General features: G+C 49.2%; 9 protein-coding genes across 9 annotated transcripts; 1 reads left to right on the forward strand and 8 right to left on the reverse strand.

The window, feature by feature from the left end:
* Positions 1-1,031, reverse strand: EDB91DRAFT_346357 (pyridoxal phosphate-dependent transferase; the record flags this gene model as incomplete). Its single annotated transcript, XM_041326956.1, has 6 exons — positions 995-1,031; positions 731-783; positions 634-670; positions 465-582; positions 167-416; positions 1-113 (listed from the first exon to the last, which is right to left on the reverse strand). Coding segments are annotated over exons 2-6 (528 nt in total), but the record flags the coding sequence as incomplete, so codon positions are not given.
* Positions 1,032-2,426: 1,395 nt separating this feature from the next.
* On the reverse strand, positions 2,427-2,922 carry EDB91DRAFT_1178266 (uncharacterized protein). Its single transcript, XM_041320424.1, has one exon. The coding sequence runs from the start codon at positions 2,829-2,831 to the stop codon at positions 2,664-2,666; it is 168 nt and encodes a 55-aa protein (XP_041168874.1). The 5' UTR covers positions 2,832-2,922; the 3' UTR covers positions 2,427-2,663.
* A 1,377-nt stretch (positions 2,923-4,299) lies between these two features.
* On the reverse strand, positions 4,300-6,894 carry EDB91DRAFT_1178270 (uncharacterized protein). Its single transcript, XM_041320425.1, has 5 exons — positions 6,364-6,894; positions 6,185-6,287; positions 5,801-6,135; positions 5,470-5,747; positions 4,300-5,407 (listed from the first exon to the last, which is right to left on the reverse strand). The coding sequence occupies exons 1-5, from the start codon at positions 6,747-6,749 to the stop codon at positions 4,416-4,418; spliced, it is 2,094 nt and encodes a 697-aa protein (XP_041168875.1). The 5' UTR covers positions 6,750-6,894; the 3' UTR covers positions 4,300-4,415.
* A 36-nt stretch (positions 6,895-6,930) lies between these two features.
* On the reverse strand, positions 6,931-8,846 carry EDB91DRAFT_1178276 (uncharacterized protein). Its single transcript, XM_041320426.1, has 5 exons — positions 8,827-8,846; positions 8,679-8,775; positions 8,570-8,624; positions 8,345-8,519; positions 6,931-8,291 (listed from the first exon to the last, which is right to left on the reverse strand). The coding sequence occupies exons 1-5, from the start codon at positions 8,827-8,829 to the stop codon at positions 7,062-7,064; spliced, it is 1,560 nt and encodes a 519-aa protein (XP_041168876.1). The 5' UTR covers positions 8,830-8,846; the 3' UTR covers positions 6,931-7,061.
* Positions 8,847-9,555: 709 nt separating this feature from the next.
* EDB91DRAFT_1178285 (uncharacterized protein) lies at positions 9,556-11,222 on the reverse strand. The gene is made up of 7 exons (XM_041320427.1): positions 11,040-11,222; positions 10,879-10,983; positions 10,695-10,808; positions 10,519-10,632; positions 10,363-10,460; positions 10,235-10,309; positions 9,556-10,175 (listed from the first exon to the last, which is right to left on the reverse strand). The coding sequence occupies exons 1-7, from the start codon at positions 11,135-11,137 to the stop codon at positions 9,991-9,993; spliced, it is 789 nt and encodes a 262-aa protein (XP_041168877.1). The 5' UTR covers positions 11,138-11,222; the 3' UTR covers positions 9,556-9,990.
* A 411-nt stretch (positions 11,223-11,633) lies between these two features.
* EDB91DRAFT_346622 (uncharacterized protein) lies at positions 11,634-13,481 on the reverse strand. Its single transcript, XM_041326957.1, has 5 exons — positions 13,003-13,481; positions 12,879-12,941; positions 12,345-12,820; positions 12,119-12,286; positions 11,634-12,069 (listed from the first exon to the last, which is right to left on the reverse strand). The coding sequence occupies exons 1-5, from the start codon at positions 13,284-13,286 to the stop codon at positions 11,885-11,887; spliced, it is 1,176 nt and encodes a 391-aa protein (XP_041168878.1). The 5' UTR covers positions 13,287-13,481; the 3' UTR covers positions 11,634-11,884.
* Positions 13,482-13,904: 423 nt separating this feature from the next.
* On the reverse strand, positions 13,905-15,025 carry EDB91DRAFT_1178293 (uncharacterized protein). The gene is made up of 5 exons (XM_041320428.1): positions 14,946-15,025; positions 14,618-14,894; positions 14,471-14,544; positions 14,245-14,412; positions 13,905-14,191 (listed from the first exon to the last, which is right to left on the reverse strand). The coding sequence occupies exons 2-5, from the start codon at positions 14,686-14,688 to the stop codon at positions 14,010-14,012; spliced, it is 495 nt and encodes a 164-aa protein (XP_041168879.1). The 5' UTR covers positions 14,689-14,894; positions 14,946-15,025; the 3' UTR covers positions 13,905-14,009.
* Positions 15,026-15,091: 66 nt separating this feature from the next.
* On the reverse strand, positions 15,092-16,102 carry EDB91DRAFT_1178294 (uncharacterized protein; the record flags this gene model as incomplete). Its single annotated transcript, XM_041320429.1, has 3 exons — positions 15,976-16,102; positions 15,715-15,918; positions 15,092-15,646 (listed from the first exon to the last, which is right to left on the reverse strand). Coding segments are annotated over exons 1-3 (502 nt in total), but the record flags the coding sequence as incomplete, so codon positions are not given.
* Positions 16,103-17,861: 1,759 nt separating this feature from the next.
* On the forward strand, positions 17,862-19,971 carry EDB91DRAFT_1231047 (uncharacterized protein). The gene is made up of 2 exons (XM_041321060.1): positions 17,862-18,332; positions 18,396-19,971. The coding sequence occupies exons 1-2, from the start codon at positions 18,033-18,035 to the stop codon at positions 19,686-19,688; spliced, it is 1,593 nt and encodes a 530-aa protein (XP_041168881.1). The 5' UTR covers positions 17,862-18,032; the 3' UTR covers positions 19,689-19,971.
* The last annotated feature ends 435 nt before the right edge of the window (positions 19,972-20,406 follow it).

Consider the following 20,406-nt stretch of genomic DNA (forward strand, 5'->3'; position numbering starts at 1 on the left):
GCTTTGCAGGACTCCAATGAAACCATCAAAGTCCAGGCCGATGGTGGTCGGGTCATAGTAAGGGTAATCTATAGGTTGGATGCCAACGTTCTTGAAAATGGCATGGTGGTTAGCTGCATAAATGCCTGATTAAACTTCCGCTGAACCCATTCCTACGTGAACTCACCCCAAGTTGGATTACTCAAGTAAATCTGCTTGGGGCCTTCCCAATGGTAAAACTTGCTTAGGAACAAGGCTCCCAAGTGATTTGCGCCAGTTCCGGAAATGGTCTGCACGCTAACGGCACGCCCTTCTGCAATAGAAGGCGAATCTGCGCCAAGAATGAGCTTCGCCGCACCGGCAGTGAACTCCGGTAAACCCGTGATGGGGAGGTATTCGTGATCGAGGTTAGGGTCATTCAGAAGAATGTGTGTGGCCTACAGTGATTGAGTTCAGAGAGTGGCGAATATGTAAAGCGGACGCACCTTCTTAATGACAGGAAGGACCCATGGTTTGTTGTCATCATCTCTGTACGCTCCAACACCGAGGTTGACTTTCTGAGGGAACGTGTCCGCCTTGTACGACGCAGTCAATTTGAAAATGCTATGCGCGACTTTTAGCGAACAAGACAAATATATCGTAGTTTGTACGCACCTGTCGGGTGGAGCAAGGGGAACATCCTGCCATATTTCTGAAGCATGAAAAGATTTGAATGCCGGGCGCCAGTAACGCAGTTGTGATTAACGCTTACCCCCAGACATGGTAGTATTTGAACCCGAAAGGTGATTATAGACTTGTCTTATCCTGTCTGACATGTTGGTTAGCTCCGAGGTAAGCGATGTTGCAAGAGTAACAGATAGTGCGACACGCGGCAGCAGGCTAAGGCAACAAACTCGATCCATGACGATCGCGCCATATGCATGTGATTGGACGGTCAAGGTAAAATCTCCCGAACTTTTCCCATTCAACAACCTGGCAGCGACGACGACTGAACACGAGGAAACAACGGACTCACTGGTATCTGGTTTGAGGGCAGATCAAGGATGCGATGGCGATAGCCAAGATGATGTATAAGTAAGAGCTTCATCTACGGTGAGAATCGCGGGGCTCACGTTTTAACCCCGAATCACCACTGAATTAGGCCTTGTTGCTTGAAATTGAGGTCTCAAACGTTGCAGAGGGCTTTTATCGGCTTGAATTCTACTAGGTATGAGTCACTCTTCCTTGTATAGCCGTTGACATAACCCAAGCTTGTTCGAATAGTAATCGCTCCAAGTGGAGATGCGGACGCGATACACTATCAACGCCGCAGACTACGTCCGCTTATGACAGATCCACTTGGCTACTCGCTACTAAGCGCTACTCCTCCTCTCTCACCCGCTCTGGCTCCGTGAATACCCCAACCTGAATCGTAGAGAGTAATCGCTGTGACATTCCATGGAACATTTGACGGCATTTTTTCGGTCTTGAGGCTTGTATTGAAGCTCGTGACCAACCTGACGTATTATGTATACTATCACAGACAGGTCGAGTACGTATAAACCCTGTTCTCTCTCAAGGTCATAGTCAGACTGATCACGAGTCTAGGGTTATATTGACAGAACACTGATCGCGGAAGCTTAAGCACAACCCTTCCTATGGACTCGTGACCGTTCCATCTGCGTAGGGAACTTCGACACATGATCGGAGGCTTGCTTCGCCGATGGGTTGGTCATCAGTTGCTCCTGTAATGCATGGTTCCCCAAGGATTCTCGAAATCGCACATGTACAAGGGCTTTGCCTTAGATCCCTGTGGCACATACATCATGACCATGTCCGATAGTTCTCCAGTGGTCGTAGAGACTCGACACGTAACCTCGGTCATCACTGTATCATGATTCATGCCTTCGATCGTAAACATGCACTTCGTGACTGAGAGAGGACGGTCCGCTGGGGTATCGCCCTGAGCCCACGAGTCTAATCTTGCCAATGATCATAGGTTGGAGGATGACGGCCAGTTGTGCATCCAATTTCAAATGATATCTGAGGTCTTTCGACACTCAATCCACGGAAATTCGGATAAGATGACCTGGCAGTTCCTCGTGCACTGAACGCTGCACTATAAAGGCACATATGATGAAGCGCTTCCGCTTGAACGCTTCTACGGCAGGTTCATCTACTGCCACCTCAGTAATTATGTAAGCAAGGGTCCAATAATGCGGATATTTCGTTGCATAGGTTCACGGAAATATACATTGTGATGGCCTCAAAGACTAAACTAAACTGTCGAAAGCAAAATGCAAAACAATAACCCTACTCAATAACTATGAGGGCCCGTATTGGACAAAATTCAAGAGTTTGGCTTTGAGCTTGTCGCACTTGACTTTGACTTTGATCTTACCGAATAAGGAAGGTGGGCCCTTTCGACATCAACATCGACCTTGACTTTAACTTTGACCTTGACTTCTGCTTCTGCTTCGACATAACCATAACTCTAAGTACTCTACCATGTGATTAATACAGCTTATGTTGAATTACAGCCAATTCCACTCGAGACTGTTGAGCCCAAGGATGTTGTGTCTCGTTGCTGTTTCTCACGCTTGCTCGCTGTATGCCACTAGTGGCACACGACGGCGAGGACGATAGGCACACTACGAAGCATGATGCAAGACAACTTCAACAATAGCACGGCTTATTGGTATTAATTACAGCCATGGGTCAACTTCGCCGTTCGAGACTACTAATTCCTTAGCATCAGGTTCATCAACCACTTCAGTAGGCTGATCGAGGTGGTGAAGCAATTTCTCAGTATCAATGAGACTTCGGTTGATTGTGCCATATACGCCGCTGCAGGACAGGCCAGCAAAAAGCATGCGCAGATGTAACCCCAACCATGGAGGACCGAGAAAGCAAAGAAAAGTGGCACGTCTTGAGATGATGCCTGCGACTGCGCAGTCACTCGTTTGGAAGAAAGAAAAATAACATTGTATACGGAGGAATCAGACTAATATGAAAGATTATTTGGTGACAAAGAAGACAGGCGTTGAAACATATGCAAGACCTGACGCACAGACTGGGAGTACTTGTGTGAATCTTGATGAGACCGTCCGACCGTGACTTTGTGGACATGGACATAAATATAAGGGATCAGCACATGCTCGACTCCATGGCTCATTCAGAGGACAAGCACTGGAAAGTTTCAGTGACTAGCAGTAAGTGTAGTTGATGCGCACTCACCAAGTGTCGTAGGGAAGGGAAGAACTTGGTCTGGGAACAAGCAGACGTGAAAAATTGTCAGTAGATACATAGAATAAATGAACAAAACCATCGTGCTTGAAGCTTGAATGCTCGGAGTCGCCTCCAAGAGGCGTGTCGAATCAGGGATGTAACGGCTCGCCACACAGACGGACCAGGACATCCATCTCCATCGTGCCGGTACTGCTCCATGCGTCCTGGGGGTGAATGCTCAGTGTCGTTCAGGTCGAAGCATGGCATTGGGTGGATGCGGGGAACATGGGTGGTGATGGTGGTGTTGTAGTTATGGAGTCTTTCTGCCGGCACTTGCCGAGGGTCAAGCTCAAAGTCAAAGCATTAAAGTCAAGCTCAACATCAAGGTCAAAATCAAAATATCAAAGTAACGCGGAAATATAAGCTCAAGACAAGTTTCGCTAAGCGAAAAAACAATTTGTCCAGTACGGTCCCTACTCAATAACAGTTTATTTCGCCAGTTTATTTTTTTGAGCGAGCAGGACGAAATAAACTGGAATAAACTGTCAAGTAAGGTTTGATGTGCATTCGTGTTGCGGAGAGTGAAATAGGAGCCGCCGACCGACTTGCCGAGAGACTGCAAACGAACACTCATGGCGCGTGATAGCTCAGTGCATCGACAACGACGTCGACGTCAGCATCAAAATGCGACTAGGACTCGGAGAAAAATTTGCATAAAGATCTTCGAGATAGCCACCCGGTGTGCTGGTGGTGAGTAGGGATGAAATTGGTGGGAGGGTATAGTTTTGTGAGTGTTGGTGCTGATCTCGATGCTTGCGTGGAGAACGACGCATCCCAGTTATCGGGTCAACAGCATAGTTGAGTTCAGCGGGTGCAGAGAGCTGATCGGAAAAATCGGGGGTTTGCAAAAAAGAGATGTGGTCCCATGAAGCAAGCTCGAGTGCGAGCTTCTGTTGTCCGTCTTCGCTCCAGTAGTCACTCATACTCGATGCTGGTATACTTTTACTCCTCATCAATCGTACTTCGGCTGCTCGGCATCACAATCAGTCTCAGTTCACTCCGACAACTTCGCGTATGAAATAAATTGGCAAATAAACTGCCACTCAATAACGCTGTCAGTTTATTTCCCACCGCTTATCGTTTGAGCAGCAAATAAACTGGTGAAATAAACTGTTATTGAGTAGGGTTAATATGTAAGACGAAGATTCAAAACTTCCTCCCAAGCTCCTCTACTTTGCATTCTCCCTGGACATGAAATAGCTCGGGAAGATGCCCATCAGCTCTTCGAGGTACCAATAATTGCCCGAAAGCTCATCCAGAGGGCCTTTGGCTTTCTTCCCGCGTTTCCCTTGAGACTTCTTCGGTGCTTCACTGTCAGCCTTGTCAGCACCCACCTCCTCGCGCACGATCTGCACCCATAGCCCACCAAGCCCCATCCCAAGGCTCAGCATATCGAGCACGGCAGGCTCTACGGCCAGCACAATATCATCTTCATACGGATTGTGCGGCTTCCCGGGGCCGCTGCCTTCAACCTCGCCATCAGGCATGACCACTGCGCCGCGAGAGGTCTTGCGGATAGATGGCTTCACAATATCGCTTTCCTCTCTCCCCCATGGGCTCATGACAACCCGCGCAAATCTCCGCTCTAACTCATCCTCCACCATTTCCGCCGTATCGCCCTTGATCTTCGCCTTATCCTTCGGGGGCGGGTGGATCGCCTTGATGCGACGCGTCGATGACTCCACAATCCCTGTGCTGTGCGTCAGTGGGAAAGAGGTGGGACCCAAGAGGGACGTGAGCGAGGGCGGCGGGGAAAGCCAAGAGGGTTCAGTCACTTCGGGTGCAAATGAGAGTGGGGCGGAGTCTGCACCCCATTCGTCATTGTCATCCGCAGGGCCCCACCCGCCATCGCCAATGGCACCCCAGCCGTCAGAGCCTACAGAACCCCAACCTTCGGTATCGCCCGTGGCACCCCACCCGCCGCCAACGGCGTCTGCTGTGTCTGCAGACCAGATGTCGGGTGGTACGGTGGTAGTGGCGGTGGCGATTGGGGCGGTGGTGTCGGCATTGGTGACGGGGGCAGTAGTGTGCATGCCAGTAACCTGGATCTCCATGTCAACATTGTCTTCGATGGCATCTTTGAGGGCGGTTTCTTCCGTATCTGGGAGAACAATCTCCGTTTCTGCCCCATGCTGATCGATAACAGTAATCGTCGGATCAGCTGAAGATAAAAGATAAATACATCAATAAGCCGCATCGCGCAGATGACTGGACTGAGATTACCTGAAGCAGGTGGATCATCTGCCTTTTGGCGATCTTCGAAAGACCATTCAATTCCGCCTCTTCGGCCGAAGCACTCCTTGCAGCCATCACTGAACCCATCAGGCAACGCCTGCCCGATCTTGTATGTTAGGGGCAGCTCCTTCTTTGCGAGCTCTACAATGTCAAGGGCACGTCGGATGCCGCTTTCATGCGAGGCTTTTGAGAGAACGCGGTTCCGCAAGACAAAGTTCAAGAAGAAACTAATGAGGTGTGGCGCGTTGATGAGGTTCCTCTCCGACCTATGAGAGTCATTCAATGAGAATAGCGTGACCCAGAATTATTGAGAACTGACCAGATGAGGCCTTGTTCACGCATGTAGGATGATAGGAAGACCGTCACCGACTTCTCGGGGTCGTTTAAGAACACGACGAGCTTCTCCTCGCGCTGCTCCTCTAGATCAGATTTGCGTGCCTGCAAATTGCCTTCGTCGTCGTCATGATCGTCCAACTCAGCAGAATAAGTTGATTGAGCATCCTTCGAGGGAGGAACTTGTCCAGAGGTGTCCTCCGCATTCATCTCAATGTTCGATGCGCCATCACCGAATTCGTCATCGTCATCTGCCTCTTCGTCTTTGCTCGGTTTACGATAGCCAGTTGGATTGACGAGGAGCCCAACGTAAAGACGAAACTTTGAGAAACCGTGAGGTTGGTGCAAATGCAAAGATGAAAATAACTACCTGGTCCCAGAGCTGATTGACCCCAGAAGTGATCGGCGGCCAAGTGCGATTGACCCTAAAGTCATTCGCAGCATGAAAGAGGCGATCCGCATGGGAGACACTCCTAGTAAATCGATCAGTAACAATTCACGATATCATGAACCTCAGGACGCGATCACAGTCGATAACGAAGGACCTACGGATCAAACTTGCCCTTCGTGATACGAAGATCCTCGCCTTCCTCCCACTCTTCGTACCACGGGACTTTCCTTGCAGGCATACCATCCACAGTAGCAGCCGACTTCTTCTTGCGTTTTCTCTTACGTGTGTTGCTCTTGCACTCGTCGGTTAAATGCTTCACGCGCAACTCGACGGTGGGTATCCCCAGCCCGTCAAGCTCCATGCCGTCCTCATCTGTGCCACCGACAACTTCAGCGAACAGCTGTATCCCGCGCGCCCTGAAATCCTTGAAAGGAATGAGTGTCACGCCTGGTGGGAGTGTTGGGAAAGGCGGAAAGGTGATGAACGGGATCTCCTGCGTCGCTGTTGTGTCCGACGCAGAGGGTTCAGCAATCCTTGAAGGCATTTTGGTGAACGATAGGGTAGACAATCAAGATTGGATCGATAAGTGGGATATGAGATCTTTTTGGTGCTTGTTCAGATATAGCCTGCCGGGGCATCCGAAGTCTTGGCCAGCTTCAGCAAGAATCAAGCAGACAAGGTGAAAATCTAAATGCTCCAATACCACCTTCCAAATCCAGACCATGCCGCAAAACCACCGGTGACCGTGTGTTACGGTGATGTGAATTGTTGTACAGTGCGATTCTATGATGCTAGTCTGTAAAAGACACAACAGGATAACTCATACAATACTGCAGTAACGTCATAACGAGTCATCCTACCGCACCTCCTTCGGCGGTACCCACTCTGGTATCTTTCCCCATTCGAATTTCTCCGCCGCGAACGCAGCCTTCACATCTACCGGCAATAAATCCATGTAGTTTGGCGGCAATAGACCAGCATATCTGTCAGGTTTTAGCTGGATTTTGGACCGTGAAAATGCAGGTGCTGATGCAGACGGTTTCGAAGCATCGGATAGGACTGTGGTCATTGGAGTTGCGAACGTAGTAGAAACCATGGGCACAGAACTGCCAAAGGGTGATGGAGCTCCAGTGCCTGTGCTACCGAACGCAGATGTCAATGTTGGCGCTGATCCGAAAGCGGACTGCGGCGTTATGGAGGACCCCCCGATTGCATTTGGTGCGGATGGTGTAGAACCAAAGGCACTTTGTGGGGTTGGGGCGGAGCTAAATGCACTTTGCACCTGTGCTGGCGCAGCAAATGCGCTTTGTGTTGATGCAGGGGCAGGGGCTCCGAATGATGACTGTCCAAAAGCCAATGCTTGCGTCGGTGCTGACGCAAACCCGGACGGCTGGGATGCAAAGGCAGAGAACCCGCCACCGGCTCCGGCGGCAGTGCTCCCAAATGCTGAGGGTGGACCACCACTAGTGCCAGTGTTCCCAAACGCTGGTGACGGAGCACCAAATGCACCTGTGGAAGGTGCTGAAGAGCCAAATGCACCGGACCCAGGTTTAATCAACGATGATTGCCCGAAAGCCGACGTTGGCTGAGTGGCTGATCCAAATGCAGAGGGCTGCCCAAGCGATGAGCTTGGTTGCTGTCCAAATGCTGATGTCGTTGGAGCAGGCTGCCCGAAAGCAGACGTTGACTGTTGCGGCTGCCCGAAGGCAGACGTTGACTGTTGTAGCTGCCCAAACGCCGACGTGGTCTGTGTAGGTTGTCCAAATGCAGAGTTTGGTTGCTGTCCAAATGCTGATGTCGTTGGAGCAGGCTGACCAAAGGCAGATTTTCCAAAGGCAGTGGAAGCTGCACCGGACGCCGATAGTTGAGGGCTAGAACTAAAGGCTGGTCCACTACCGAACGCCGACCCCGCAATCGCATTCGTTCCAAACGCTGATCGCCCACCAAAAGGGGACATCTGACCGAGCGCAGTCGAAGCAGCTTCCTTGCTCAGTTTGAAAGCAGCGTCATGTAGCTGTGCAGCGTTTCTCCTAGCGCTATCGTACGCCTGCTCCGATGCGGCTATTTTATCTGACTCGTATTTCATCTGTGAATCCCTTCATCACTCACTAAGATTTCCTTCGTTATTTGGCTACGCACATATTCGTTGATGGTTCCTGCCTTCAACGCAGTCACCGCCTTCACACGAAGTTCCTCGGGCGACTCGTCCAATCCTCCAACCACTACTGGTTCATATTTCGCAGCGCCATAGGATGATAGTGGCCATAAAGGCTTATCTTGTAGAGGGGTTACGTCTCTTGCCATTGACTCAGTGCTGAAGACCATGCTGTTAACGAATTCGTATACAGATCCGGAACTACTTACGTATATGGAACTGCCATGTCTCTCGAACCACTAGTAGTGTTTGTCCAACTTTGATCTATATATGTGATGAATATGAAAGGAAAGCCATGAGGAAGTTGAGACAACGTACTTCCAAAGCCAACCTGTTGTGCTCGGTCCGCTGGATGCTCGTTGCGACATCTATCGCCATATTTACACGCGCCACGTAGATAGTACGAGCAGACTGTCTAACATTACAACCGTTAATATTGCCTCAAGTTCTCAGAATGGTAGCGCACCATAGGATACAGAAGTCGATCACTCGGAGTCAGCAGGGGAATTCCAACCAAATTGAGCTTGTTTGCGTACGTTTACCTGACTTCAACAACGACAAACTAATAACAACCTGACATAAGCTTGCTGCCAGGCAAGAGTATCACATTCAAAATCTACGTCGTTCTTTGAACTTTGCACATCCATCTCTCCAGAAAGGATACTGATCCGAATATGCACCCTAACAATTACTCTAGGTCCTACCGCAGGACTCTCATGTACATAAATACAGACACCTCGCGCCTTCATCTTGGCCTTGCGCACAGACCAGTGATCCATGCAGTGTAAGCGACCTACACCGTGTTGTCCACTCATCTGTGCGTACTGGATGGTAATTGACGCATATTGAAACCCACCGCTCAGAGTCAGTACTTGACCATTGGACTAATGGAACAAAAGGTCACAGGGTCATGCCCTTTTGTCGAATATCACGTCTCAATTCGTGCCGCGAGCACAGACAAGTTCGAACACACCTGTCGAAAAGGTGTGCTACATACCATGTCGAATCCTCGTATACGGTTACCAGATGCCCCTATCTGAACGGACGCTTGGACAGGTTCGCGAGTCTTACGACCGCCAGGCGTTGTGATTGACGCAAAGTACACCTCATTCAAGTTGACTTGTCAATTGGCCGTTGTGAATGTGTATTAAAGTTACCAGCGAACGGCGTAATCAAGAGGTGAATCACCTTGACCATTCTGACTGTCAGAGCACAAGAACCGCAACGTCTGACAACTTCAACCAGTCTATGTCAGGCAAGTCTAGATCTTGTTGGGATAAGGCTGCAAGTATGAAAGGTCAAAACCAGTCTCTATCAATGTTGTCTACACACATCTGTACCATATGCATCAACTACCAACGCCATAGTATCCATCAAGCTCCCACAAAATAAGACCAGTCATCTCATTGCAACCACCACCCCCACTTCCTGCCCAAGACAATTACAGCTCCAGTGTATGACAACAAGGAGACAAGCATCGGCATGGCTGTCAATGACGTGGTCCCCATACGACTGGAGTTTCGCGAATGCAGAGCCCCGTGGCACGGAACCGCCATAGTGGTGGGACTGATATTGGGATGCAAATGAACCTGTCGAGGCGTGTTTAGTTAGCACCCGGAAAGTACTGTGTTCAAGTACCTTGCTTTACTCCTAGACTCCCGAAGCCAAGAAGCCAAATAATCGGCCGTGCCGGGAGAAAATACACGTACAATGCGGTGATTCCCGTGAGCTGCAATGATGTAAGGAGGACCTCATGATCTGCAGATGCAGAGGTGCACAGCAAGGCTCCAGCTGCTACATACGGATGCCTGATGGCTGGAAAGGATATATCAATCCCATCAGCACGTGTCGTGAGCAAGAGGTGAATGACCTACACCAGTTGTTGGCCGCTGTCAGAGCGTAAAAAGCACTGGAGAGAATAGCACCCCGCAGTTTGGGCCAGTCGAGATCTAGTCTTCGTTAGATTGTCCGTGATTAGATTAGTTCCTCTAACATAATGTACCATAAATCATCTTGATGAACGGCCGTAGTTTCTCCTGGCATTGCCGGGACATAATTGTCATAGCAGAACTCCAGTTGCAATATATGGATGCCTGTTTGCTAGAACGTGTACGTGAAGCCCCAGAAAAGTATAATAACCGAGAGGCGAATAACATACACCAGTTTTTTGGCCTCTGTCAGAGCATCAGACGCACGGGAGTTGATATTGCCCGATACTTTAGACCAGTCGACATTGGACAGGTCTAGATCTTTCTGGGACACGGCCTCATTGCTGACATGAGCGTATTGAGCCGCATCAGCAAAGGCGTGATAATAGAGAGGCGAATAACATACACCAATCGTTTGGCCTCTGTCAGAGCATCAGACGCACGGGAGAGAACATCACCCGACGCTTTGGACCAGTTGATGTTTTGCAAGTCTATGTCTTTCTGGGACACGTCCTGAGCGCTGAAAAGTGTATATCGAGCCGCATCCGGGTTAGCAAAAGATATGTACACTCAAGGTGCGAATAACCTACAGTTGTTTGACCTCTGTCAGAGCATTAGAAGCACGGGAGCGAATAGTGTCTGACAGTTTCGACCAGTTGGGCGGGTCTGCATCTTGCTGGGACATGACCTGATTGCTGAAATATGATGAGCACATTAGTAAAGAGCATTGGCTACTCATAGGGCGAATAACCTCAGTTGTTTGGCCTCTGTCAGGGCATGAGAAGCACGGGAGATAACAGCGCTCGTCAATTTAGACCAGTCAGGCAGGTCTACATCTTTCTTGGACATGGCTGTAGGCGTGAAAGGGTCAATACCACTGCAGGCTTTGCATGGGTCTTCGCACGAGCGACCAAGCGCTCGTCGTTGTCATCCATCAATCGATTGAGCTCCCACGACACGAAATCAAATCCAAACTTGTCATTCGTTTGACGAAGCCATATACAATCCCAGATTTTGCTGCATACATGCGTCAAGGCCACACAATCACCTGACACACAGCTTGCATGCAGCTCGAGCCTCGAGGTCGGTGTGTAAGCCCGAAAATTAGCCAGGTGTAGAAATGGGCATTTGCGCCCTATCAGCCGCTGCGTTGGCTTATGGTGATTGCACCTCCGCGGCCCATCTCCCAGAACAAAATGTATGGGATCCAATGCAAGGTCAAGCTTCCATGTGGCAGCATGCCACATACCCAGAAACGAGTCAATTTAAATACGGACCCAGGAAAGACACATCCAGGTGAACAAGGACCGACGACATCGACATGCGGATCAATTCAGAGTCAGTCGCAGTCTTCACGAAAAGTTGCAGTCGTGGTCTTAAAATGATACTAATATGCACCCAACGAATACTCCAGGTCATACCGCAGGGCTCCCATGCATACTCACACACAGACGCGTCACGCCTTGACGCATATCGAAACAGGGGTTTCGTCGCTCAGCGACGCATGCCCCGAGGGACTGTCAATGGCGCTTGACATAATGGCGCCATGGTATCTAATTTCCATTCGACATTCGATACACAACACTATCAGCCACCTCATTGAAACCACCACCCCCACTCTCTTCCCAGGACAAATACAGCTCCAGTATACGACAACAAGGAGACAAGCACCGATATGGGTGGCGATGGGGTGGCCCCATATGACTGGAGTGTCGAGAATGGAGAGTTTCGTGGCACGGAACCGCCAGGCATATTGGACTGATAACGGGATGCAAACGAATCTGTGGTGGGGTGTTTAGTAGTAGGGAGCGAGAAGCACTGTTTATCTACCTTTTACTACTCCTTGATTCCTGAAGCCATAACACCAGGTAATCAACTGCACCGGGATAAACAGTGCAATAACCCCCATCAACCGCAATGATGCCAAAAGGATCGTAGGATTTGTAAACGCAGAGATGCACAGCAAGACTCCAGCGGCTATATATGGATGGCTGATCGCTGGAAATTATGTATCGAGCCATCAGCATCTGTCATGATCAAGATGTGAATGACCTACAAAAGCTGTTGACTGTTGCCAGAGCATACAAGACACCGGGGAGAATGATTCTCCATGCATACAAAACACTGGAGGGAATCATTCTCCACGCATACAAAACACCAGAGAGAATGATTCTCCATGCATACAAAACACCGGAGGGAATCATTCTCCACGCATACAAAACACCAGAGAGAATGATTCTCCATGCATACAAAACACCGGAGGGAATCATTCTCCACGCATACAAAACACCGGAGGGAATCATTCTCCATGCATACAAAACACCGGAGGGAATCATTCTCCATGCATGCAAAACACCGGAGAGAATGATTCTCCATGCATACAAAACACCGGAGGGAATCATTCTCCATGCATACAAAACACCAGAGAGAATATCTCTCCACAATTTGGACCAGTCGAGATCTAGCTCTCTGAATGTACTACAAATCTTCTCAATGAACAGTCGCATAGTAGAGCTCCAGTCGCGATACATGCTATGCGTGCATTAAGCCCATCAGAAAAGGTATAATAATCAAGAGGTGAATAACCTACGCCAGTTGTTTGGCTGCGTGTTGCAACGTTGAAAGGTCGATACCACAGGATTTGTACAAGCGGCTGTTATAAGCATGCCATGATGTAAAGCTCCCACGAACCACAAGGTCACTCAAGTACTCACCGGCCGCACCGCCAGCACCCACACAGCATGAAGCGCTGAAGGTCAACGAGTTGAATAAATATGATCATCCATCCGTCTTCTTGTCGGAAGCTAAAACTGCTCATTGAGCTGAGTTTGGTCTTAGCTGACCGCTTAATATCGTACGCGAGCCTCTCCACCAATGAAAGCACTCGCTTAAGGCTAAAGAAAGGTTCAAATTGCGAACATAAAGCGAGGCCTTTCTCAGATGGGCCTGACGATTGACGTCGCGGCATCGTATAATTGACTATCAATTTTCTCTCCATTTAGAGTCGGCACCCTGGTGCACGACCGCGACAGACTCCGCGCAAGTACTTCTAAGCTCCGCGCGTTACAAACATATCTTCCTTCGCAAAGCTAGAGTTCCGTGGCACATAGCCGCCATAACGGTATCGGGATGCAAATTAATCTGTCAAAGTGGGTTTAGCTAGCGATGAGAATTTAGAAAGTCCAGTAGTTACTACTGGAATAAAAGATGTACCTTTCGCTACGCCTTCTGAGTTCTCTCCAGAAACTGACAATATGCAGAATGAGCCTTCCCAAGACCTTGAAGAGCCAGAAGATCAACCGAAACGGGGGGAGACATATAACGCGCTGTTTTTCCTGTGAGCCGCAATGACGTCAGAAGGAGCCTAGGATTTCCGAAGACGCATAGTAGAGCAACGTATGGATTTCTGTTTGTTGGACAATGTATTATCAATAAACTCATCGTGACTGTCAAAGCACAAGAAGCACGGCAGAGAATAGTACCCGACATTTTCCACCAGTTGATGGCAGGCAGGTCTAGATCTTGCTGCAGGTATGAAAGGTTAAAACTAGCCTTCGTCAATGTCAACTGCACACCTCTGTGCTTATATGAGCGACCAGCGCCATGGCATCCATACCGACGAAATTAATCTAGAACTGTCATTCCTTTAACAATGATCTACCTATACAAGGTAGTCTCATTTCAACCCCCTCCATCCGATATAAAAATACCAGTCGCCTCATTAGAACCACCACCCCCACTCCCTGACCAAGACGATCACAGCTCCAATATACAACCACAAGGAGACAAGAATCGATGCGGTTGACGGCATGGTGGCTCCACGTGCCTGGAGTTTCGCGAATGTAGAGTTCCGTGGTATACTGCCACCATAGTGACGGGCCTGATATTTGGATGCATGTGAACCTGTCGCAGGGCGTTTAGCTAGCTAGCAAGCGGAAAGCGTCGTGTTTATGTACCTTTCTCTACTCCTCGACCCTTGAAGCCAAAGAACCAGATAGACAACCGCACCGGGACGAAACACATGTACTTCGCAGTATTTCCCGTCGATGTCAGGAGGACCTCAGGATCTGCAAATGCAGAGATGCATATCAAGGCGATGGCTGCTACATATGGATGCCTGATTGCTGAAAATTATGTATCAAGCCATCAGCATATGATATGATGAAGAGGTGAATGACCTACACCAGTTGTTGACCGCTATCAGGGTGTACAAAATGCTCCACAATTTAGACTGGGGGATGTCTTTGTTAAATTTTCTGTGACGATGAAATTAGATCCCCCGTATTGAGCCACATCTGATAGTAAATAATCAAGAGGTAAGTAACCTACACCAGTTGGTTGGCCTTCGTCACGTCAGACGCATGAGAGAGAAGGGTGCCCGACAGTTTTTTCTTGGACATGGCTGTAGGCGTGAAAGGTCAAGACAACCACAGATTTTGTGATTTCTACTAGCGACTAAGCGCTCATCAATATATATGCAAAGCTCCCATGAAATCAACGCAAATTGAGTCTGATTTGCCGTATACGTGGAGGCTCGCACCCACATAATTTGACAAGTTGAACAAATATTACCATCCATTTTCTTGCCGAAAGCCAAAACTTGAAGCTTGGCCAGGGAATCAATAGATTTACGCCCTGTCAGCCTATAAGGACAAACTTGTTAAACAGCTCCGGGGGCCCTTCACCGGCACCGGCGTCACCCAGAACTGGAATCTACGATAGGGAAGATGAGATGTTGAACGAAAGAGTGCGATTGACGTCACGCGTAGCATCACAACTGTTAATGCGCACCAGTTTATGTAAGTGGTGTCAGCCCGCGTGAAGACCGCGACAGACTCCGCGTAAGTACTTCTGAGCTCCGCGCTTTACAGCTAGATAAACAGAACATATAGGAGGAAGATAGTGACGATGAAGTCTGCGTTCGCTATTATCTTCCTTCTATAAATTTGACAGACTGAAGGCTAGGGCAGACTCAGACAGACCCCGTTACAAACCCATTCGCAACACTTCTGCAGTACCCAGCTGCAGTACTTACTACGAGCGTCACGCAAGCGAGAGGGAACACGCGTACACGGTTCTACCAGGTAGATGAACATGTCACTACCTAGGATGTGTCAACTTCCCTCCCATGTTGCGCAGGCGCTACCGCCCACCGCATCAATACCACCACCCCCATGCCCTGCCCAAGGACAAACACAGCTCCAGCACCCGACAACCAGGACACAGCAACCGCGAGCGTCGATCCTCCTTCATCCTCGTCATATTCAGTAGCCCCATGCGACTGGAACTTCGCAAAGCCAGAGTCCCGTGGCACATAACCACCATAACGACGGGACTGGTATCGAGATGCGAATGAATCTGTCAATACGCGTTTTAGTGAACGACGAGAACGAGTACTGTAGTCACTACTGGAATAACAGACGTACCTTTCGCTACGCCTCCTCTCCTGAAACCGAAAATATACAAGATGAGCCTGCCCAACATCTTGAAGGGCCAGAAGAACAACCGGAACGGGAGGAGACATATATAACGCGCTGTTTTTCCCGTGAGTCGCAATGGCGTCAGAAGGAGCTCAGGATTTCCAGAGATGCATAGTAGAGCTCCAGCTGCAATGTATGGGTGGTTGATTGCTGGAAATTTTATCATCGACAAATGTCGTGAAGAGGCGAAATTGAATAATAACCCACACCAGTTGTTGATCTCTGTCACAGCACAAGAAGCGAGAATGGTGTCTCGCAATTTGAGCCAGTCGATGTCGAGCAGGTCTTCGTCTTGTTGGGACATGGCTGTATGCGTGCAACTTGAACTTGAAGGTCGACGGACGAATTTGGTTATATAGGCAGCAACGCATAATAAGCGCCAGGCGCCTACATCATAAACCACAATATTCAAGTCCCATGAAATCAATCGCTGTCATTCTCTTGAAAAAAGTGTACTCCACACCCGCTGGGCGACATCATTTTTTGCCCCATAATTAAGGCCGCATATCCACTCATGCAGCTTGACATTACCCTACATCTACTTGTCGAACACCGGAAGCTTGAGCGTAGAAATGCAACGTTTAAAACCCCATCAGCGAAATATCATTATATAATAACGAAACTCGCAGTATGCACCCATAGCCTAATGCCCACCACCCAGAACAAGACACAAGGCATCCAGGGGACAGTTGAGCATGAGATCCAAGACAGGAAAGATCTCCAGACACATCAGTGTGAACGAGGAAAGCAACATCAACTGGTCCAGGCCTCGAGGACACCGATTGGCACCTTTGAAGTTATCATCAGTGGTGGAGATGCGAGGAGGGTGTCCGCGTCACGCGTTACACGGCATGTGCATGACTAGCGCTGGCGAGTTGGGTTGTGTTTCCGGTGGTTCTGCTGACGGAAGCCTACTCCGACTCACCAGAGTCAGAACAGGCGTGCGCGACCGCTGGTGACTTAGATACATTGTAAGTACGAGAACATGGATTAGAATGCGATGTGGCAGCACTTACTAGTACTTAGCGACAGCGCCCCGACAGGAAACCCCTGAAGACACTCACAATCAGCGTGTTTGTACCATCTTCAACTCATCTGAGACGGCGGGTTATAGCACACCTGGGACACTGGCAACAGCGTAGCGACGAAAAGGTGGCAAAAAGTTCAAGTTTGCGTTGGTGTGTCTAATGATTCTGTGACTTACACATCCCAACACAAGCGAGGTGCTCAGAGAAGCGGATTCGACTGTTCTGTGAGGAAAATTGATGCAGTGTACCTTGTCCAAGGAGTCAGATCCAAGAGCGGGAATATAGGACATACCAGTGTGAACGAGGACAGTAATTAGCACCTTGAAGGTTGTCGTTGGTGGGATGAGTGAGGGCCATCGCGTCAAGCATAATGTGACATATGCTTTGCTAGCGCTGGCGAGTTAGGTCGTCTTTCAGCTTTAACTCCTCGGCGTCAGCAGAACGATAGGCGCATGCGACCACCAGGATGCATTCTGTGTGAACATGAATCTGTGGCATGCTGCGGCACTCGTTAGCAATTGATGATAGGCGCAGTAACATCAACTACTCAGTGCTACGAGAGTGTCACTTGAGCGTGAAAAAGGGAGAGAGGGGGAACCACAGAAAGGAACGCCCTGACAGGACAGCTAACCAGGTGGAGATGGTGAACTGTGATAAGGACGTCCACGTCGCACGTAAAATAGCGTATGCATACTAGTGAGTACTGGTGAGTGCTGGCTGCAGCTGCGTATGACTATACACAACGACGCTGACCAACTCACCAGCCTTCCATATTAATGACAGACTAATACGCGACCGCTCCAATACATACCACTATGAGGTGTGTAAGATTACTCACCAGCGAAAAACGGCGGCGGAAGGCGGAGTAGCATCACCCCAGAAGAATTCTCGGTAATACGAGGTGGCACTCGAGCGTGCACAAGAGGAGAAGGAGCACCACTGAATAAGGACGCCTGCTATGAGTGATCGAGATATCGACGGTAATTCGGAGCTCAATGATATGGCTGCGACGACTCAAAAAGGAAGATATTTTGTAAGCCAGTGGTTCATTGATACTGCAGTGTCATCCAACTGCAAGCAACGTGCTATGGTCACCACGTGGAGATCCGAGTCAGTACTTGCTTCGTTCTAAGTAAAGCACTAGGAGGTCCGTGCGCTCCCTCAAAGGGTTTGTGTGCTTCGAAGATTTACGCCTCGCTCCTCCAGTTATACGTACTATATCTTTCACTCCGCGCCATGTATGCATGCCTGCTCATTCCAGAGATTCTAAAACAAATTTTCTCTGATATCTATTTCTCTGGAACGAACGGTGGTTTACAAGATTATTGGGATCACTGCTACTTTCGCGACCCACCGTACTATCCATCCCAACCCGATCGAGGAACCGCACGACGTTCTCTAGCCGTACTCTCCCGTGTCTGCAAGTCCTTCAAAGACGTAGCGTTGGATGTGCTCTGGGCCGAGCTGGAGAATTTGCAGCCGCTTTTCACTTGTCTTCCACAAGATTTATGGACGAGGAATAGCAATCTGAAACTTGTACGTCCTACCCACTTTTTGGGACACACCCTCAGAACTTACGATGCTAACTTTCACGGTCAGACCACACAGAGACCTGTGACCGCAGCAGATTGGTCGGTCTTCGAGCGATACGCACCTCGGGTGCGAGTTCTGGGAGACGTGAGATCAGATATTTTCGGAGGCATACGTGCGGATTTCGTCTATGCCATAATGAGTTTTTCTTCCCAGTCGCTGCTGCTGCCAAACCTTCGAGCACTCTGCTGCGGAGGATGTCCTCGCAACCTCCATCCATGTATGCGTTACCTTCTGGGTCCTAACCTCAGCTACCTACATCTGGCGTCCAATCAAGCAGATTTTTGGACGCACATCATGTCTTCGTTGGTATCAGGTCTCTGCAGACATTCTCCAAGACTGGAATTCGTCAAACTACATCCGACGTCTTCCAAAGTCACTGAGGTTACTCTCCACGGGCTCCTGTTCCTGCGGAAGATACGGCTTGGCTTGCGCGGCAACGAGGATTTGTCTTATTTATATCGTATCGTTGGCCTTCAAGAGTTGCACATCCAGATTATGAAACCTTACGCTCGCGTCAAATCTCAATTTCGTACCTCTTGCCTGGACAAATTAGTCATCAGTGTATCCGATTTCGAGGCCTTTGATGGAGATATGACAGAAGGCTGGATTATTCCATGCAGACAGTTGCAACTCGTTCCCCACGATGTAGAAACTTCCCTTTCCGTTGAACGCACCCTACGCAAGCTGACCGATCGGGTACTTTTCGATGATCTCGAATGTATCACCCTGTATGCTAGTACCCACATCGGGGAGGCATTCACTGTCCACACATTCACTCCCCTCATGCGCTTCTCCGGGCTGAAAGAGGTTGATCTTTCAACATGGTGTATGTCATTGCTTGATGACGATGGACTTGGTTCAATCGTGAAGTCCTGGCCATGCCTCGAGCGCCTTGAGTTGGGAAACAAAGTTATATGGGACGAGGACGCGCCCATGATAACTTTTCGGGGCCTTGTCACGTTACTATCGTCTTGCCCCAATCTCAGGACGCTTGGTTTGGTATTTGATGCTACGAATGTAGATCCAATTACCGCCGAGAAACCAGGAGGTGGAGTCTGCAACACAAATATCACCACCTTTTCAGTAGGGGGCTCTCCGATTAAACGACCACTGCTGGTCGCGGTCGCACTCGAAGCGGTCTTGCCGTGCTTGAGAAAGTTCAAGATCGAAGGAAATGAATATGACCTCTGGGAGGAACGGGGTTCAGACCGAAATCTGCAACAGGCCAGGTGGGAAGAGGTATCGGAGTACATTGGTGTTCTCCCTTTGATCAGGCAGCATCAGAGTTCACGTGTTTAATCCAACGTTACGGGCTTCCAGTCAGGCTCCATAGAAGGTCAATAGCGTCACTTGTTGAGTATTGTAGGTAATCTACTTTGCACTATTAAACATCGAAGATGATATATTACCTATAAGTCACTAGCTGAGGTGTACTTAGATGTTCTACCTACATCTCGCAATGGACGAGCGTCGCTGGTCCCAGAAGAACTTCCTCGCCCAGGTGTTGGTTCTTGGATTGGACGGTGAACACCGACGCAAATGCTTGATGCTGAAGTTATTAAACGAGGGTGAGCAATGTGAGAGTTATCGTTTAGACCTGACGTATGAATAGAAAGGTACGCTGGTGGAGAGCCATACGCGTAGAGGGTATACTTATTGGCAGGGACAATAGCACTGACAGAATACTCATTGTGAACGTGATAAACTGGATTCTCGTCTGGCACCGCGACGCCTGCCACGAGTGTGACTGAACCTAAATCACGTTGGACTTCCCATATGACGAACTTGCAGGCACGCTCGGATATATTCTACCCAGGGACGACGACCCGCCGTGCTGGTTCGTTCTACACAGGAAGGCAAGTCGGAGGGCACAGTAAATACAACAAATAAACGAAACATACACATCTATAAGGGTCGACCACGGTAGTTCTCTGGACATTGTGAAACCGCGTGAGTCGGGACAACTAAAAGTTCATCGTGTCATTCGTCTTTTTTCAATCCAGAAGCTCTTACCACA

The sequence above is a fragment of the Suillus paluster genome (genome assembly GCF_016628075.1).
Source record: "Suillus paluster strain FC165 chromosome Unknown EDB91scaffold_243, whole genome shotgun sequence".
NCBI lineage: Eukaryota > Fungi > Basidiomycota > Agaricomycetes > Boletales > Suillaceae > Suillus > Suillus paluster.

Coding starts and splice junctions, on each gene's coding strand:
- EDB91DRAFT_1178266 (XM_041320424.1), bottom strand. CDS start 2,831: ATGCTTTTTGCTGGCCTGTCCTGCAGCGGCGTATATGGCACAATCAAC.
- EDB91DRAFT_1178270 (XM_041320425.1), bottom strand. CDS start 6,749: ATGCCTTCAAGGATTGCTGAACCCTCTGCGTCGGACACAACAGCGACG. Junction 6,288..6,363: donor ACGAAGGGCAAGTTTGATCC/GTAGGTCCTTCG, acceptor TCGATTTACTAG/GAGTGTCTCCCATGCGGATC. Junction 6,136..6,184: donor TCAATCAGCTCTGGGACCAG/GTAGTTATTTTC, acceptor GGTTTCTCAAAG/TTTCGTCTTTACGTTGGGCT.
- EDB91DRAFT_1178276 (XM_041320426.1), bottom strand. Junction 8,520..8,569: donor GACATGGCAGTTCCATATAC/GTAAGTAGTTCC, acceptor CATGGTCTTCAG/CACTGAGTCAATGGCAAGAG. Junction 8,292..8,344: donor CAGGAACCATCAACGAATAT/GTGCGTAGCCAA, acceptor AGGGATTCACAG/ATGAAATACGAGTCAGATAA.
- EDB91DRAFT_1178285 (XM_041320427.1), bottom strand. CDS start 11,137: ATGTCCAAGAAAGATGTAGACCTGCCTGACTGGTCTAAATTGACGAGC. Junction 10,633..10,694: donor ACAGAGGCCAAACGATTGGT/GTATGTTATTCG, acceptor CGCTCATGTCAG/CAATGAGGCCGTGTCCCAGA. Junction 10,176..10,234: donor GACAGCGGCCAACAACTGGT/GTAGGTCATTCA, acceptor TATCCTTTCCAG/CCATCAGGCATCCGTATGTA.
- EDB91DRAFT_346622 (XM_041326957.1), bottom strand. CDS start 13,286: ATGGAGAGAAAATTGATAGTCAATTATACGATGCCGCGACGTCAATCG. Junction 12,942..13,002: donor GGGTGCTGGCGGTGCGGCCG/GTGAGTACTTGA, acceptor TGCTTATAACAG/CCGCTTGTACAAATCCTGTG. Junction 12,070..12,118: donor GAATCAAGGAGTAGTAAAAG/GTAGATAAACAG, acceptor ACCCCACCACAG/ATTCGTTTGCATCCCGTTAT.
- EDB91DRAFT_1178293 (XM_041320428.1), bottom strand. CDS start 14,688: ATGTCCAAGAAAAAACTGTCGGGCACCCTTCTCTCTCATGCGTCTGAC. Junction 14,413..14,470: donor GATAGCGGTCAACAACTGGT/GTAGGTCATTCA, acceptor CATAATTTTCAG/CAATCAGGCATCCATATGTA. Junction 14,192..14,244: donor GGGTCGAGGAGTAGAGAAAG/GTACATAAACAC, acceptor GCCCTGCGACAG/GTTCACATGCATCCAAATAT.
- EDB91DRAFT_1231047 (XM_041321060.1), top strand. CDS start 18,033: ATGTATGCATGCCTGCTCATTCCAGAGATTCTAAAACAAATTTTCTCT. Junction 18,333..18,395: donor GGAATAGCAATCTGAAACTT/GTACGTCCTACC, acceptor TTTCACGGTCAG/ACCACACAGAGACCTGTGAC.